Genomic DNA, 16,441 nt, shown 5'->3' with positions numbered 1-16,441 from the left:
AGGAGACTGGATAGCACGTCTAGAGCCACCACATCCACAGCACCCAGGAACGGGGCCTGGCAGTCTTCTAGCATTCCCAGCCAGAGACAACCCTCTGGCAGTGACCCTCTGACATTCCTGCCCTGTCACCAGCAGCAGGGAAGAGGAGCGAGATGGTACCTCTGCTCAGTGTGGTGTCCTTCTTGTCCGTCAAACTCATGGCCAGGGATGCCCCTTCAGGGATCTGTGGAGGAAGGGAAGAACACGCATTGATGATGGGGGCCTTATCGGTGCCTCCCTGGTCCTGGGGAGATCCCAGGAGCTAGGGAATGCTGGTGCAGTCATAGTTCTGCCACAAACATGCCCCTGAACCTGCCCTGCCCCTGCCCCCCACCTACGTGGAAAGGGAATTTTCAATACAATTACAAGATAGTGAGGTTCTCAAACCTGATGGGAACTGGGCAAATACATGTATCTAAGATACATTTTTGGATGTCGACAGCAGGCAATTTGAAAAGGAAGGAGAGTTTGGCTGTGCAGGTGCTGGTTTGCCACTCCCCAAACAGGAGAAGGAAGTGGTTGTGCCCGGACCCGTGGGGCTGGCGCAGCCTCTGTGCTGCAGGGCACCGTGCCAGCCCCGCTCCACAGCACGGCTGTTACCCCGATAACCATATTAATGAGCACTCAGCTCTGCTTTTGTTTTCCATGCACGGCTACAGACCAGTGAGGATTATGCTTCCAGACATACCAGGGAGTATGAACATCGTTAAGTATTTCTGGTTTCATTTAATTTTAAACAGAAAAACAGTCAAGAAAACAATCTGATTCACCATGTTTCCTCATATTTTTGGCCTTGCTTCCTTGATGGTATCCCCAGCCCCTGCTCTCGGAGCAGGCACTGACAGTTGTAGCTGCGATTTCAGCAGGAGTGCGGATCAAGAGCACAGTGATACTAATCAGCTAGGCTAGTGGCCCTTGGGAATAAGAGCTTTTTCCCCTCCTCTTTCTGTTGTCAGGATAACTTGTTTTGCATGAAGAGTGTTAATTAGTTTCTGTGTGTTGCAATATTAACGAGATGCTCGCCAGGGCAGATGTCTATTCCCTGGAAGCTCTCATGGAGCTATGGCAACCTCCCTGCTTGTTCCTGATGATCCCGTTTTTGGAGGGGAACCGCAGCTCACCCTGGAGGCCAGGCAGGCTCCGAGGAGGCGGAGCTCCCCTGAGGTGTCGACAGCTTTACCTTGTAATGTGCTAATGTGTTAAGTTTCTTCCTGCCGTCCTCCACCACCGACGTGTCATCGAGGTCCCGCAGGATGTAGCTGTCAGTGCTGGTAGCGAACCACTCTGAACACAGAGAGGGGACAAGTGAGACCCCAGCCCGAAGGAAGCAAGACCCAGGGGGTCTGGGACCAAATTGCTGCCCTGATGTCTGCCCTCCTGTCAATGCTGCTTCACCCACTGCTCTGACAGGCACCAACAGCTGCTGCACAATATTAAGTGCTTCACCTGGATTTACGGACTGGCTGGTCCCATGCACCTAGTCCTTACCGAGGTCAACGTCTTCCACCCTTGGCCACTGGGAGTAGGGGACGTTCTTGCAGAAGGCCTCCAGAATTTTCTCCTTCACTTGACTGAGTGTGTCCGTGTCCATGGCTCTGACGCTCAGGGAATCCATCCCACAGCCTTGGAAGGAGACGTTGAGGTTCTGCAGGCAGAGGCTGAGTTAGGGGTGACCTGCCTGGTTCTGCTGGCTCCCAAGAATGCTTGGAAGCTGCAGTGCCTGCACAGCTCTGGCTAGTGTGCCCTGGGCCCTGTGCTGATGGAAATCAGGCTGAACTAATGTGGCCATCGATGCTTTACATCATGAGAGGCACTGATTTACAGCCCCAGGGGCTGAGGGCTCTGTTGATCAAGCTGGGAGGACACAGGGAGCAACATAGCAGCCCCCTCTCATGCTGTCTTGCTAATGGGGCTTGACCACCATGAGGCAGGGAGAAGGGTCAGCCCCCATTACCAGCCGTGTCCTCAGTTGCTTGGCTCCGACTGGTGACTAATGGAACCATCAAAGCTCATTGCTCAGCCTCTGCTTGATGCAATGGGCCAAGCTCCACTGTTTAAACAAGCTCTAAGCCTGCTGCAGGATGGGTCCGCAGCGGTGCTGGAGCCCACTTACCAGCACCAGCTCGAGAGCTCCTGAACAGCAGGACAGTCAGCTGTGAGGGCCTGCAGGCTGCCACAGACACTCGCTCAGAGACCAGGGGGGCACAGCTATTGCTTCAGTTGCAGCCAAATGCAGGGCAATGAGAGCAACTCTTTCTGTCAGAAACCCTCTCCTCTTTTTGTCTGGGTGCCTCTTTCTCTCACCAGCTGTGCAGACTCAAATGCTATGAGCATGGCATCTCGCTCTCATGCCAGCTCTGGGGAAGCCCCAGCACATGGGTACTCACCCTCGGCTTTGCCTCTATGTTCTCCCTCAGCAGCCACTCCTCGTTGAGGGTGTACCTGGCCTTCCCCGTAATGGCGTCGATGGAACCCTTGTTAATCTGCTGTTTGATGGCACAGATCAGCAGGAAGAAGGGCTCTCCAACCGTCTCCTGGGAAAAGGAAAGAAGACCAAGTCAGCAAACCAGACATTGTAGTGATGGGTCCATCAACAGTGCGGTAGGGACAGGCTGTGTGTGGACACTGAAGGTGCCTCTGCACACCAGAGAGCAGCACTAGTCCACCCCAGGTGCTGCAAACACTGGGGGGCCATCACCTCCCAGCTCCCACTTGCATCTCTCTGAGGCTGCTCAGAAGTTTTCAGACTCGTGGCAACATGACAGCGCAGATGGGGAAGAGGACACAACAGCCAACAACAGCCACAGGCCATTTTTGGGGATGCTGTAACTGTCAGCATCAACATACCCCATCCAAGTTCTGCAGCAAGCACTGGAGCTGTGGAATGCCCTCGATGGGCTGTGCCAGCCTGTGCTGTCTCACGGGCAGAGCTGGGGTGCTGCTCAGAAGGCAGGGGCATATGTATGGCTGTGCTGAGCGGGGACGTGCACACATGATGCTCGACAAAATACAAATGTGCATTAATTTACATGTGAATTACACAGGAACAGGGAGACTCTAGCATACTGTGCTACAGAGATGCTTCCTGCAATCTGACAGAGTGCAGACTGTATGACATGCTGCACTCAGCAGGACAAGAAAGGGCTGATGTGCACAAAAATCCAAGTACAGAGATATTTGGGCACCCAGCTTTCTCATGAATGTGTCAGCTGAACTGCTCTTTGCACTGCCTGATTTGCCGCTCAACTCCATGGGAGTGAGCCCACAGCCTGGGCCTGTGGCTCTGGGAACCAGCGTTCATATTTCTCATACCACAGCAGAGCCCTCATCACAGCAAAACAGAGGATCAGGGTCAACAAGCTGTTCCCATGTGACAGCAAGCAAACACACCATTTAACTCCTTACATTCATCAAGCATAAGTTCATGGGAGAGAGGTGAACTGTAGCACTGCTATAACAAGAACAAAAAATATAAAAGGGAGCACCTATTTGTGATGTGATTCAGCTACACAGTTTAATGCCAAATTTCTGATCCTCTTCTGCCTGCTGCACTGATGAGCAAGGGAAACATAAGCTATTTTCTTAAGGAACGCTTCAGTGTTAGAGCACATCCCATTCTCCCTAATGTTCACGTTCAATTTCCTTCCAATGATGCAAGTGCAAATTCTGCACATTTATGTATTCTGAGCATCCCCCCCGCACACACAGGCCTGCCATCTGAGAGCCTGCTCAGACAACAGATACCCAACAGTTCTGATATTTCTCAGCTAGGAGCTGCTAAATCCTGTTCAATCTGCTTCTTAATTAAAACTTGGTGATTCTTTTATTCTAATTGCCCTATAATTGCTAAAGCAATTAGTTCGATGTCAATTTGGATGCGCTGCATTTGGTGCGGTTGATGATAGGGCGATACAGCAGGGCTGTCAGTGGGCACACACCGTCTGTGCCAGCAGGGCACTCACTTCCTTTTCAAGGGTAACTTCATGAATGCAGGGAAGCTCCCTGGGTCTGCTGCAGGAGTTTAATGATTCCTGCAATGCTCCTATGAGCAGGCAGCACAAAATGGGCTCAGAGCAGGGCTGCAGGTGTTGGAATGGAGGAAGGCATGGCTTCCAGAATGTAGAGGAAGGTGTGGAGTCAGGAAGTGGGGAAGCTGAGGATTGCAAAGAGTGGAGAACGTGCAGAAGACACAAAGAGTTCATTTTGGAGAGAAAGGCAGAAGCAAGATATAACAAGGGGACAACACCGACACAGAGACCTCCTCGGGCTGCAGTACCACTGCCCCCATACTGCAACCACAAGGTGCCACTGGCTGGCCCTGCACATGGGGTCAACAGTCTTCAACACTGGCCATGCTACCAACAGGAACCCTGTTTGTGTCACACATGAGCAGGGACAAACCTGAGGCTAAACGCAGGGCTGGGCTCTGGAGCCTGCCCATCCCCGCCATGGGCAGCTCCAGCCGCAGGGAGACTGCAGTGCCTCCAAAAACATTAAAAAAGGGCAAGTCCTACTGATATGGGAACCCTTATGGCTTGAAATGAGCATGGGCTGCATGGGTCGGGGCCAGCTCTGCTCACACAAGGCTGCCCTGGCAGCGGTGGGCGGGCGTTGCGGAGCAGCGGCACTGCGCGGTCACTGCGGACACGCTGCAGGGTGCATGGGCAGGATTCGGCCCAGGCCAGGCCACAGGGGACATAGCCACAGCGCTCCACTGGCCAGATGCTATTTCTGTTTGGCTTTTTGGCTTTCAGGCTCAGGAACTGTGGGATCTAATGGAAATCTGCAGAAGTGCTAATCAGACAGCATATTTCAAAGCAGGGAAAGAAGGGCTGGCAGGCAGGGACTAGAGATAAAATGGCAAACTTGTGAAACCTCCAGCATTGTTCAGAAAACTCATCTGGAAAGGAATCAAAACCGTCTTTGGACTTGGCTAGTTAGGAGAAAGGAAGTTTAACCAGAAGAGATCAGTGCTGATTCAGGACAAAAAAATAGTTAAAAAAACACAGTCTGGGGCCTTTTTTTCCTCCTATTGTGAATGTATTTTAATGAGACTTCATTTTCATTTTTGACTGAACTGTTATGGGCTCTTAAAGCTACCCAGGGCACTGAAATAACTGCAGTAATGGAAAGCACAGTTCAGGCTGGCAGGACTTGAACTGTTCCACGCACAAGGAGCGTGGGAGGGCTTCAGTTTTATATGCTTGGGAAAACAAAAAGCTTTAGAGCACAGACTGGATTCACATGTTGCTGCCCTATTAACACAACTCTGACAAGTTATTATAGATGTCCTCCCAGGAACACACTACAGCCATTTCCAAAATGTTTTGGTGAGGCTAGGGTGGGAAAAGCACAGAAAACAGCTGCTTATCCCAAGTGCCTGCTAATTTTGGGACAGTTATCTGTTTGCATTCTGTGAAGAACCAAACCTCCATCCCACATGCAAAACTTGGGTAAGTGTGGACACAGACATAAAAGCTGAATTCCAGAACCCCACTTTTGCTTTAACTCCCCAACCCTGTTAGGAACCAGGCACAATGGTACCATGGTAGCTTATGGAGAAGGCTTTCTTTTAAAGATTTTCCACCAAAAGTGTAGCACAAAGTAGAGACATGGACCATTTCATCTACAATTCTCACTCAGTTCTGCACAAACAGAGTTCTGCATTGATTGTGCAAATGCTGCAAGTTACCTCTGAGCCCCTGTGCCTCGCAGCAAGCCCCCTGCTAGCTCATCCCAACCCCTCACACGCTGAGCCAGCCCCCAGCAGTGGTGACTCCACGCCTTCAGGTGCCCTCCACATGTGCAGACCACGAATGCCTGTGGCCAGCAGCTCCTTCCCAGCTGAAGACAGCTCCTTCAAATCATTTTCCCCCAAAACACAAGTGGACGGGCTGTTAGGCAGAGCATTAATGCGAAACAAATGTTTTGAGCATGTAGCGTTGACTTACAAGGGAAAATACAAGCACTTGGAATTTTTCCACTGCACAACGGCAGGGACTTTCACAGCAGCTGTTTCAAATAGACATTGTGATTAATGGGGATAATTCAGGAATGAAAACCAGGCCCATCATCACATGTCTGACAGAACAGAGCTACAGGCAGGCGGGCAAGCCTTCCTTTTAACCAAGAAATGCCTCTCTGAAGGCAGCAGAGTTTGATCCTGAGGAACGCGAGGCACATGGGAGGCCTTTGGCTATCACTACTATTTAAATCACAGCCCTGAGCTGACACCAGCCGTGTGGAAGGAGGTGGTGTCTATTCCACCACAGGGGCTCCGTCCTCATTTGTGTAGCAGGGAAGATGCCAGCTCTGCTGATCTGGACCAAGCCCCTGTCCCTTTGCACAGCTGGGCTTGTGTCACCTGGGACAAATTTCCTCTCCAGACACTCTTGTCTGACCAATTCTTTTCCCTCTTCATACTTCAGGAGCAGCTCAGTGTCTCCTTTGATCCCACCTTCACTGTGGAGCATGTGTGATATCAGAGTCTCTTGGAAATCAACTTCATTGTGCTTTAGTTTGGAAACCATTTGCTTTCAGAGATGGGAAACAGGCTGCAGTGATGCTCTGCACTGCCGTGGCTTCAGTCTGGGCATGGGAGGCCTGGAGGGGACTGCAAACCCAGTGTGCAGCCTTAGCCCCTGCCAAGAACCTGCTGCAGGCAGATGGAAATGCACATTCAGCCAGTGGCCCAACAGCTCTGCAGAGGACCTAGTCACCTTGCAGTCCTGCTCCCACCACACCCTATTCCTCTCCTCCCTCTGTGGACCACGAGCAGGGGGAAGCCCTCTCACAGCAGCACTGCCTGGCCCCAGGGATGGCCACAGCCTGCGGGAATGAGCAGCTCCCACCCATGGCCGCGTGTGCAGCTCCTTGCCATCAGCAAGCCGTGTAATGTGCTCAAGCCTTCAGGCCCACGTGATAAGGCTCCACTTCCCTCTTTTTCTTTTTTCACTGAGAAAGCCTTCTTGCACAATGTCCATTTTTAGCACAAGCTGGAGCTGGATCAGATGCCTCACATGTGGTCTCCCCTCCCCAAAAGGGAAAATCAGCACTTTCTTTCTCCAATGGTTAAACTACAGGCACAAAATCTGAAGATTAAAAAAATTTTACTAATTTCCTTTTTTTCTGTCCTTACAGGCTAGATAGCTGTGCTACATTGGCACAGCCATCCTCATCCACTCTTGTAACTCCTCTTTTATTAGCCTGGCTAACTGTGTCGGCTAAAATGAAAGATGATGAACTACAAAACTACTGGCTTTAGGACAAAAAGTGATCATCTGGGATCAGAAGACATCACAGTATGTATGAAGACAATATAGAATTGCTTCTGTAGATGTAGAAAACACTTTGGGAAAAGAGATTTTTTCACAGGCTTTTTCAAGGCTCTTCCCTGTGGGTATAATGGGGTATCCTCCAATTAACTGCTGTGGAATCAATTAAGTTATTGCTCAATTCTTCTGGGGAATTCCAAAGAGAACTGGCAAATGTTGGAGATAAAGCACTGAACAGATGGACTGCTGTTGGCTCTGAGATGCCAAACGTATTCCTGCTCATTACCATCGGAAGACAGTCGGCCTTCTGGGACAGACACCCCACCTCTCTTGCTCAAATTTGTGTAGAACCACGAGGATGCCTCTGCATAAGAGGCCCCACACACCAGTGGGCACTGATAAAGAGCAGCCCCTGCCCCAGTGCCCTTGGCCTGCCTGAGCATCGTGGCTCCTGAGACAGACACTGCTGACTGGTCAGCATAGCTGTGCCAGCTGGTCACAGAAACAACATATAACCAGGCAGTTCCCAAAACCTCCAGCCATTCTGGTTATTTTTCAGCTCCCCTATGGCTCTTCTCAAGTATAGCGAAAACATTGATCCGTGCTTCAGCCTGCCATGAAGACTGAGCTCACCAAATCAGCAGAAGTGGAGAAGTAACTGAATTTCAGGTTGCTTTCCTACACCTGAACCATTCAATACATCAGTTTGCCAACTGCTAGTGACCATTTGAGTGGCACTGCTAGCAAGTGTCAGGTCCTCAGCTGTCCCCCACATCCCTCATCCCCGCTGCACACAGAGGTGACCCTGCACCTGCCACAGCAGTGACTGGTTCTCTTACTCTGAGATAGCTGTACATGCAGATGGACATCCAATTCGTGAGCATCTTCTCCACCACAGATTCTGTCCTCCTTAGCATCAGCTTGGGGTTTTTGGAAGCCGAAGCATCTATTAGATCCACCAAGAGGTCCTTCATGATGCTGGTGTAATACTCCAGCTTCCCATGCAATGCAATAGTAAGCAGGGAGGCCAGGTTACACCTGAAACACAGAATGGTACAGGACTCAAGCCCCAATCTAACAAGACTGAACTGCTGACTGGCACTAAAAAACCCAACACACAAAGGCAGTTTTTCAGACAATTTTCATGGACCTTCTTAAGGCTGTTAGAAATTCCAACCCTCTTTCAGTGCTGCAGGACCTCAGGTCAGCTTACATCCTCTTACTGGTAAGCCAAATGAGTGAGCGCTCTTCAGGGTTTATGGCAATCCATTTCTAACAGAAAAGTGTAGGCAAGTGTAACTCAACCATCCACTGAAACACACAGCCCCAGACTGGCTGGATTGCTCTGGGCTAGGAATAAACCAGTCTCCTCCAGCTGCCAAGTCTTTGGTTCTGAAGCTCATACCTGTCTCTTACAGCAAAGTCCTTCTGTTGCTCGAGAGCGTGGACAAACACGATGAGGAAGTGCTTGTTGTTGAGTAAGGTGGAGAACAGAGAAATTCCTTCTTCCATGTTGGGTCTGCAGTTCTCAGGAATCTGAAGAAAAATTTAGAAAGCAGACTGAGAAAACCCTGCTTGTTGTTTTTCTCCACATTTTATCCCTCTTGACAGCAGGGATGCCCCTCCTGACCACAGAAATACCAAGCAGAAGAGCCCCTCCTCCCCCGGCTTGATGCAGCCAGCAGCTTTGCTGGCAAGAAGCACACAGCTGGCCAGTGGCAGAGGCCATTCCATTCTGTTCAGCACTCCTGAGGATACCTGGAGCACTGTGGCCAGTTTGGGGCTCCCCACTACGAGACAGATGGAGCAAGTGCAGCTGAGGGCTGACAAAACAATTAGTGGGTCTACAAGGAGAGGGGAAGAGAGCTGGGTTTGGTCAGCTTTCAGAAGTTCTAGAGGGACACCTTACTGCAGCCTCCGAGTTACAGAGCTGGGAAGGATCCCAGGCCAACGCTGGAAGAGCAGATTCACAGATCTGCCTTCTTCAGCCAGTCAAAGCTGATCCAGTGCTGGTCTGTGTTAATGGTCAGCAACACCCAAAAGCATTTGCTCTGTTAGTGGGTTACTCACCTTCCATTCCCCCACCAGGAGTGGATGTGTTTCCTGGACCTGGGAGCCCACCTGTGAGCTGAGCTGCTGGGCTGGCAGGATGTAGCACTCCTCGTAGAGAGAGGAACACTGGAACCAAGCACAGTGTTAGAGGAGGGCACTGCACCCACCAGGAGACTCCCTGTGTGCTGTGCACCTCAGGGGAATAAGATGGGAAGGCATGTCACTGGAACTAAAGACACCCGTTCCAAAGACATGCATGGGGCTGGCTTATGGAGCCTTGAAACACTTTGCAAGAGCCTCCCGAATGAGCAAACACCACAAGGATGGGGGGAGGCAGACGTCTGCAGAGACACAAGGCTGTTAGGGCAGGGAGACTGCAAATAGAGTAATGTGACAGCTAGAAAACTCCCAGAAGAGAAAGCTTTACAGAAGACTAAATCAAAATAGAGGAGTTCTGGGTGTTTCAACATATGTAACTTTTAAAACAGATGGGAAAAATGTTTAAATCTCTAGCATTCATATACCAGACTGAATCTTAAAGCCTCTAGTGTGCAGAGATATGGAGACTGGGTAACTGAAAAACCTGAGTAATAGCTTCTAATGAAACACTCTGCAGTCATAAATCATCATCTCAGTCCTCAGCACCGGCACACAGCTGCCTCGGGGGTGAAATACAGCCGCAGTGAAGGGCGCACAGCCACGCAGCGGAGCAGCCGGTGACAGCAATGACGGCACCAGCACGTCTGGTGCAGCTCTGGTAAAGGACTCCGGGCAGACAGATTCAGACTGGGTGCCCAAGGGACATCTTACCGGGAGCACCACACACCCAACCTTGGACAGGGAGGAAGAGAGAGACAGAGACATCCAAAGGGCTCCTGAGGACCAGCCAAGTTGCTGGGAATGCTTGGGGGCACCGTGCATAGGACAAAAAGCCCCTCTCCCTGACTGCCTATGGCAGATTCACCCTTCAGCCACCCTTCAGCCTCTGGTGAATGGAATGGGGTGACACTGGAGCCCTTGAGGAGGAGTTCCCAGCACGCTGCTCATGTGAGAGCTCTTTCAGAAGAGGTGTGCAATGGCCCCAAACAGGCAAGTTGGAGCAACTCCTGGGACAGTTGCCACCAGCTTCTGTCATATGAGCCCGATCTTGTACGACACCCCAGGAGCTGCGGCTCCACTTTGATGACAATTAAGGCTGAAATATGTGACAAGTAAATATACAACAGTGGAATGATTTTGTGACACTGTAAAAGCCTTTTAGCAGAGCCCTAAACTGATTGGGAAGTATCTGGGAGCAATGAGGTGCCCGTGACATGCGCTGTCTCCTTACTTTGGGGAAGAATGTCCTGGTGACAAAGTGCTTGTACTCCAGGAAGGGGATCCCCTGGCTGCGGTTTAGCTCCTTGGTCAGGTCCGTCATGTCTGTCTGCAGCTCTGCAAAACCTTACACAAAGAGACCCAGAGATGGTGAGAGCCCAGTCCTCCACCAGCTGAGACAGGCTGGCACGGGAAAGCATGGCACGTCTCATCTCTGCCTCGTCGAGCTGTTCCCTTGTGGGGGCTGAAGCTGTATTTTCTCTGAGCAGCACATTCCCATTGGGGTTTAACCACTGTACACCTTGCCCCAACCACTGACAGAACATTCTCTGCCCCAGGAGCCCAGCCCTAGGGCAGGCTGTCCCCTCAGGACAGGACATCAGCTCACGTGGTGCGGTCACGGACCGCAGGATGGTGGGTGCCAACACTCGGAATACTTCTCCCATTGCTCTACGAGGAGTGTGCTGCAGTTTTTGTTTCACCCATGTGGAAAGCACACTGAAGGTTAGCATGACATTCAAGTAATCCTCTGACACAGCCAAGGGCCATTAACCCCAGAGAAGTTGGTGGCACTGGAGATCGGTGGCTTGCCCAGGCCAGGCAGCAGGACAGCGGCAGAGCCACACTTTCAGCCACTGAGCCTCATTCCCAAACCCTGCCAAAGCTCACAGGTGATGACAGAAATTCTCCTACAAATAATTCTACAAACTTCTTCACAGCAGAAGGTGAATTGCTTCAAGCCTGCTAACCTGACACTCCCCTCCTAGCCGTGGCTCCTCGGCATCCAGACAGGGACTTACCTTTACGGATTTCCTCCCGGATCTGCGACTCCATCTCCTCCATCTGGAGCAGGGTTTTCTGCCAGTAGCGCTCGGCTCTGCGGCTCTTTGTGCAGAACACAAAGAGAGCTGAAAAAGAGGAAGGGAATAAGCCTTTTGGACCCGGGCTTAGGAGCAGCTGCCACTGGGATCAGAGCAGTTCTCTCTGGGTGCAGAAAGCTAAACCCAGAGCTGGTTTCACACCTACCACCAGACTGGTATCTGCTCAGGCAGTTGTCAATTATCTGTAAATAAGTAAAACCAGCTGGAATTTAATGATCGTGCTGTAACTGTCATCTTCAATTTAGGTCTGGGCTGTCTGTATTCAGCTTAACTGTGTATTAATATGTTCCAGCTGATTAATGAATAGAGAATTGAGGATGTTTACCACCTGTATTACAGCATTCATGTCTGACAGTCTTCCCATGCCTCCAGAAATACGTTTCTAATGATGGGTGGTGCATCTAACAAATAGGGTGCATTAGAGCCTTTATTAAAAATAACTTATATCCTTGTTATAAACCCCTCACTTGCTGTGAACTGGCAGGTTTTTTGCTGCAGTCATTATGGGCATGTGATGTGATGAGCAGGTACCCTAGCCCAAGGACAAAGGTGTGCAGCAAAGCTTCCAGCCAGGTACATACACCAATGTGCCTGCTTCAGACTTGCAGCTAAGGATGCTGACTCTCTCTTCCCACTTAGCCAGGCACCTGTCACTGCTTGTTCCTGATGACAGGACCTTGGGCTAAGAGCACCTTTGGAATGGTCTGGGACAGTCATGCCTGTGACCAAGACCAGTTTCTCCCATGCTTCTTTATTTTGTGTTATAGTAACTACTAAGTGTTTGGGGAAAAGGGTAAGTTTATAAATATCACGGGTTCAAGTAACAGAGTTGAGCTGTGGATTCAGCCAGGAAAAGCTCTGTGCTGCAGGGAGCTGTGGTCCTGGTACTAGCTGTGTACCATACAGAGAGTATGCACCTACTGCACCCAGACCAGCTTCAGGTACTGCACAACTGCAGTACTCAGAATAACCTTGACACCTCCCATGCAATGAGAAAAACCTTGGCACAGCCTGGAAACACATCGTTCTTTCCCTTACCTACGACAGAGAGGACCAGCAGGATGCTGCAGATAACGATGGAGACAATGATCGCGGTTTCTCCTCCCCCAAGGTGCAGCATGGCAATTGTGTAGTTGAACTTGCCAACTTGGATCTGAGGAAGGAGAAAGGAGGGAGGAAAAGCAGGAGCTGAGCAACACGTTGCCAAGGGGCCAGGAGCAGGGGGGACACAGGGCAGCACTCAGCAGACCTTCACCCAAAGACTCACTGACGGTGCTGGCACAGCCTCCCAGGCTATGTGGGAGGCCGGGCTGTGCCTTTCTCTGCCAGACCTGGGGACTCTGTGCATCTCAAGGGAGCCCAATTCCCTCCCTGTGCTCTGGGGGATGCCAAGGCCACACCCAGCAGGCTGTGATGCTGCAGTGGTGCCCATCCCAGGACCACCACAGGGCTTTGGTGGCAGAACTGAAGGCCCCCTCGTGACCCCACTGTACCTGCCCAGAAGAGACAGCCCTTTCCTAGAGAGCCCATGGCACTGTACAAGACTGCCTGTGCTGCTCTTAATAGAAAATCACTTCCACTGATCATCAACTTTGTTATGGCTCTGAACAGCCTCTGGACCCTTGCTGCACTAGCCTTTCTCCTCCAAAATCAGAACTGCTGCCATGCAGAAGAAGGAGGGTTAAGAAACTTTAAAGTCCTTGAAATACAAATAAACTAAGGGAATAAAAATAAATAAGACCATAGATGAGTAATGATCTCGTGGCTAAAGCAGTGAAAGGGGTGTCAGAAGGTGCTGGCTCTGCTCCCAGCCTGTACTTCTTGTGACAACAAGCACAAACCCCTAGAGCTCAGTCCTTGGGTCTCCTGATCTCCAGAAGGGAAGAGGCCAGCACACATCACAGGCTGGCAAGTTATTGGGTGCTGTTTACAAACAGCTCTTTGGGCCCTTGGGATGAAAGGATTCCACAGCATCATCTCATAAGGAAAACTCATGACCACACAAGGCTTTCGCTTCTGGAAATGTGAGTTTCACTTCTCCCACGGAATGAGAAGTGAGAGAAACTCGAGAAAAAAAAACTTGAAATGAGGTAGGGAAGAGCTGCAGTAATCTTATGGTTTTGATTAATCTTTTGATTAATCAAAATTAGTCTTTGATTTCCTGTGCCATGGAAACCCCTCCAGGAACGGTGCCCACTGGGGTGAAATTCCAGCAGCTCTCAGCCACTGGACCAAAGCCATCCCACAAAAAGGATCTTCCCACCACCTCCACCACCAGACACCATGTCACACACAGCTCCACCCTGAGGGAAATCCAGCCCGAGCTCTAGGAGCATTGGTGAGGGCATGGCTGCTGCCAGTGGAAGGCTCCAGACACTGAGAGCTTTGGTCTCTACCCTGGCACGTTGTCCAAGAGCCATGGTGCTCATCAGGGACAGGAGCCACAGCACTGTGAGAGCACCTGGGCAGGTTCACTCAGCAGTCTCACAGCCGCATGCCCGGCCTCAGGATCTCCACTTTTTCCCTCTGAAATGCTGCAATGAAGCAGCTCCTCAACGTATTTTGAGTCTTTTTTTCCCCCACCAGCTCAGCCTTTTGCATTTTTCAGAGAAAAAATCATCCCACAGCCGCTGTTTAACTCAATGTTTAAACTGTTTGGTCATGAACAAAGATGGGCCTGAAGGTCTTGACAAGCCTCTCTTGTGTATCTGAACAGCTCTACTCAATAGGCAAGGCCCCTGCACATGCCTGCCCTGTGTCACCAAAGCCATTTCTGGTGTGTTACAAGGCAGTGGCCACTTGTGGAATGGCCGGCAGGCGAGGGCCCCAACCACGTCTGTAGGTTTAGTAAGGGTGCACAGGTATGAATATAAGCAGATTATTTAGCTGCACATTCATTGCTGGTGCACTCTGAACAGCCTTGTGATGTTTAGGGCTGGATATCCTTCTCCTGATTCCTGGGGACCTGCCCTGACTGGTTTACGTCACACCAAGACTAGCAAACTCAAATTTCCTTTTCTTCCACAAAGGGATTCCCCTGTTTCTCAGTTCTTACAAAAAATTTTTTTTAAATTACCCTATTTAAAATTCCTGTTAAGATGACTCAAAAAATTATGTTACTTCTGCATTTCCATGTTTCCAGTTTGCAACAGAATTTCATACACCTCAGATTGTTGCCAGTAAACTGGATAACCCTGTCAGTGAATTGGTAGTGCATCCTTGTGCTTTTCTCCTGGGCAGCCCAACTGCACAGGTCCCCAGCTCCCTTCAGCCCTCCTTCTCCTCCCCGCCCATGCCTCAGGCTCCCATCCATGCCCTGCCAACACACGGACCGGGAGGGGGCAGCGGGGTCTCCACGGAGGTGGAGGCATTTTCTCTCCAGATACAAAGAGCCACAGTCACATACCAGCATGGCAATGGGCTGTGTATGACATGAGGGAAACTGAGGGCAAGCACAGCAGTTCAGTCAAACCCTCTGGAAAACAGGACAGTAACAAAGTGTGGGGAGTTTTGCAGACACAGAGAGGAACAGCAACCCTGAACACTGAACTCTTTGCAGTGAGAAAGCAGCAGCCTTTGGAAGCCCTGAGTACTGCTCTCACCCTCCTGGTCATACCGCAGGGACCCAGCAGGGACCCAGCTTGGTGAAGGCTGGACTCTCACAGCCACTTGTAGCCCTTCTGCTGGTGGGAGCAGAGCCGATGGCTTAAAGCTTTAAGGAAATCCCCAAACATATCTCATGAGGAGCAGAAAATCACTGCAGGTGACAAAGCCTCACATGCCTGAGACCTCACTGTGCCTTACCAGAACTGACCAACCTCCCCCAGCACAGTGCAGTAACTCAGCAGGCAGCTGCGGGTACCCCATGACTGGGAGCACAGCAGCCCTTCACCACAGCTGGGGCAGCCTTCATCCCCATCCCCTGCGTCCTGCTGACCAGCTGCCCTGCGACAGCTGCCAGCATGGCGTGCTTTGTCCACCCTTCCACCAGTGCAGCCTTCTGCAGGGTCCCAGGGAGTGAGCTGGGCAGGTCCTTCACCCGCAGGGTTTGCAGGAGACCCCTCTGCCCCACATGTGGAGGCTCCGGACTCACCGTCACAGGTAGCTGCCTTTCCGAGGAGCTCAGTGACTCATTGATGGAGCAGTGGATGACTTTGTCTGAAACAATCTGGATCTCACACGAGATCAAGCCGATTTTCACCTGGTACTCATTGCTCTCCAGGCCCAGGCTGTCAGGCTCTTTCTAAAGACAGAAATAAAATCAGGATGTCAGGCTGCAGCATAGCAGTTAGAATTGCAATTGATCTTCCTGCTGTACTTTCCATATTCCCTGCTGTTTTGCAGACCTGGGAAGACTCTCCCTCACCAAGGACATTTTTCCAGTACTCCACAGGAAAGCCAAAACCGGGCCAGTCCCGATTTTCCTGTTTCCCATTCTTCACTCAGCATGGGACATAGGATGAACAAGCCCCTTATGGAACCTGGAAAAATCTGCTTTTGATCAGGCTTGCTGTGCATGGAAGATAAGGATGTAAGCGCCCATCTGGGAGGGGGGAAGGATGTACAGCGGAGGGGACAGCCAGGGGATGCGCCTGCAAAGCCTGAGAAAGGGGGAGCACATTTCTGGAGCATGTTGCAAACAATTAGGATATCCTGCAGCAAACAATGGCCTTTGAATTACTATTGCTCATTGTCCAGGCCACTCAGCTTCTGCACCCTGACTTCCTTGTGAGCTGAGCTGAATTCAGTAGCCAAAGAGAAGAATGAATGATCTGTTTGTGCAAGAATAAACACCTATTGTCAGGCCCTTCTGTAGCACCTGCCTGGTTTCAGGCCAGGGCATTGTCCTTCTTTTCCATATGTCCAGTATTTCATTTA

The 16,441-nt window shown here is 50.8% G+C and overlaps 1 protein-coding gene across 2 annotated transcripts in view; it reads right to left on the bottom strand.

Annotated features, from left to right (window-relative positions):
* PLXND1 (plexin D1) overlaps positions 1 to 16,441 on the bottom strand; it is a 70,432-nt gene that overhangs the window by 11,701 nt on the left and 42,290 nt on the right. For both annotated transcript variants that reach the window (XM_042012948.1, XM_042012959.1), the window contains exons 19-29: positions 15,657 to 15,806; positions 12,602 to 12,716; positions 11,483 to 11,590; positions 10,696 to 10,808; positions 9,384 to 9,491; positions 8,719 to 8,849; positions 8,153 to 8,351; positions 2,427 to 2,573; positions 1,528 to 1,684; positions 1,220 to 1,323; positions 160 to 223 (exon numbers count right to left, since the gene is read on the bottom strand). In XM_042012948.1, coding sequence (XP_041868882.1) covers positions 160 to 223; positions 1,220 to 1,323; positions 1,528 to 1,684; positions 2,427 to 2,573; positions 8,153 to 8,351; positions 8,719 to 8,849; positions 9,384 to 9,491; positions 10,696 to 10,808; positions 11,483 to 11,590; positions 12,602 to 12,716; positions 15,657 to 15,806 — 1,396 coding nt within the window. The remainder of the gene's footprint in view (positions 1 to 159; positions 224 to 1,219; positions 1,324 to 1,527; positions 1,685 to 2,426; positions 2,574 to 8,152; positions 8,352 to 8,718; positions 8,850 to 9,383; positions 9,492 to 10,695; positions 10,809 to 11,482; positions 11,591 to 12,601; positions 12,717 to 15,656; positions 15,807 to 16,441) is intronic.

This window comes from Corvus kubaryi, unplaced genomic scaffold (genome assembly GCF_017639235.1).
Source record: "Corvus kubaryi isolate FWS band 111438036 unplaced genomic scaffold, C.kubaryi_AGA036_p1.0 136, whole genome shotgun sequence".
Lineage (NCBI taxonomy): Eukaryota > Metazoa > Chordata > Aves > Passeriformes > Corvidae > Corvus > Corvus kubaryi.
This window is presented reverse-complemented; position numbering and strand designations above follow the sequence as displayed.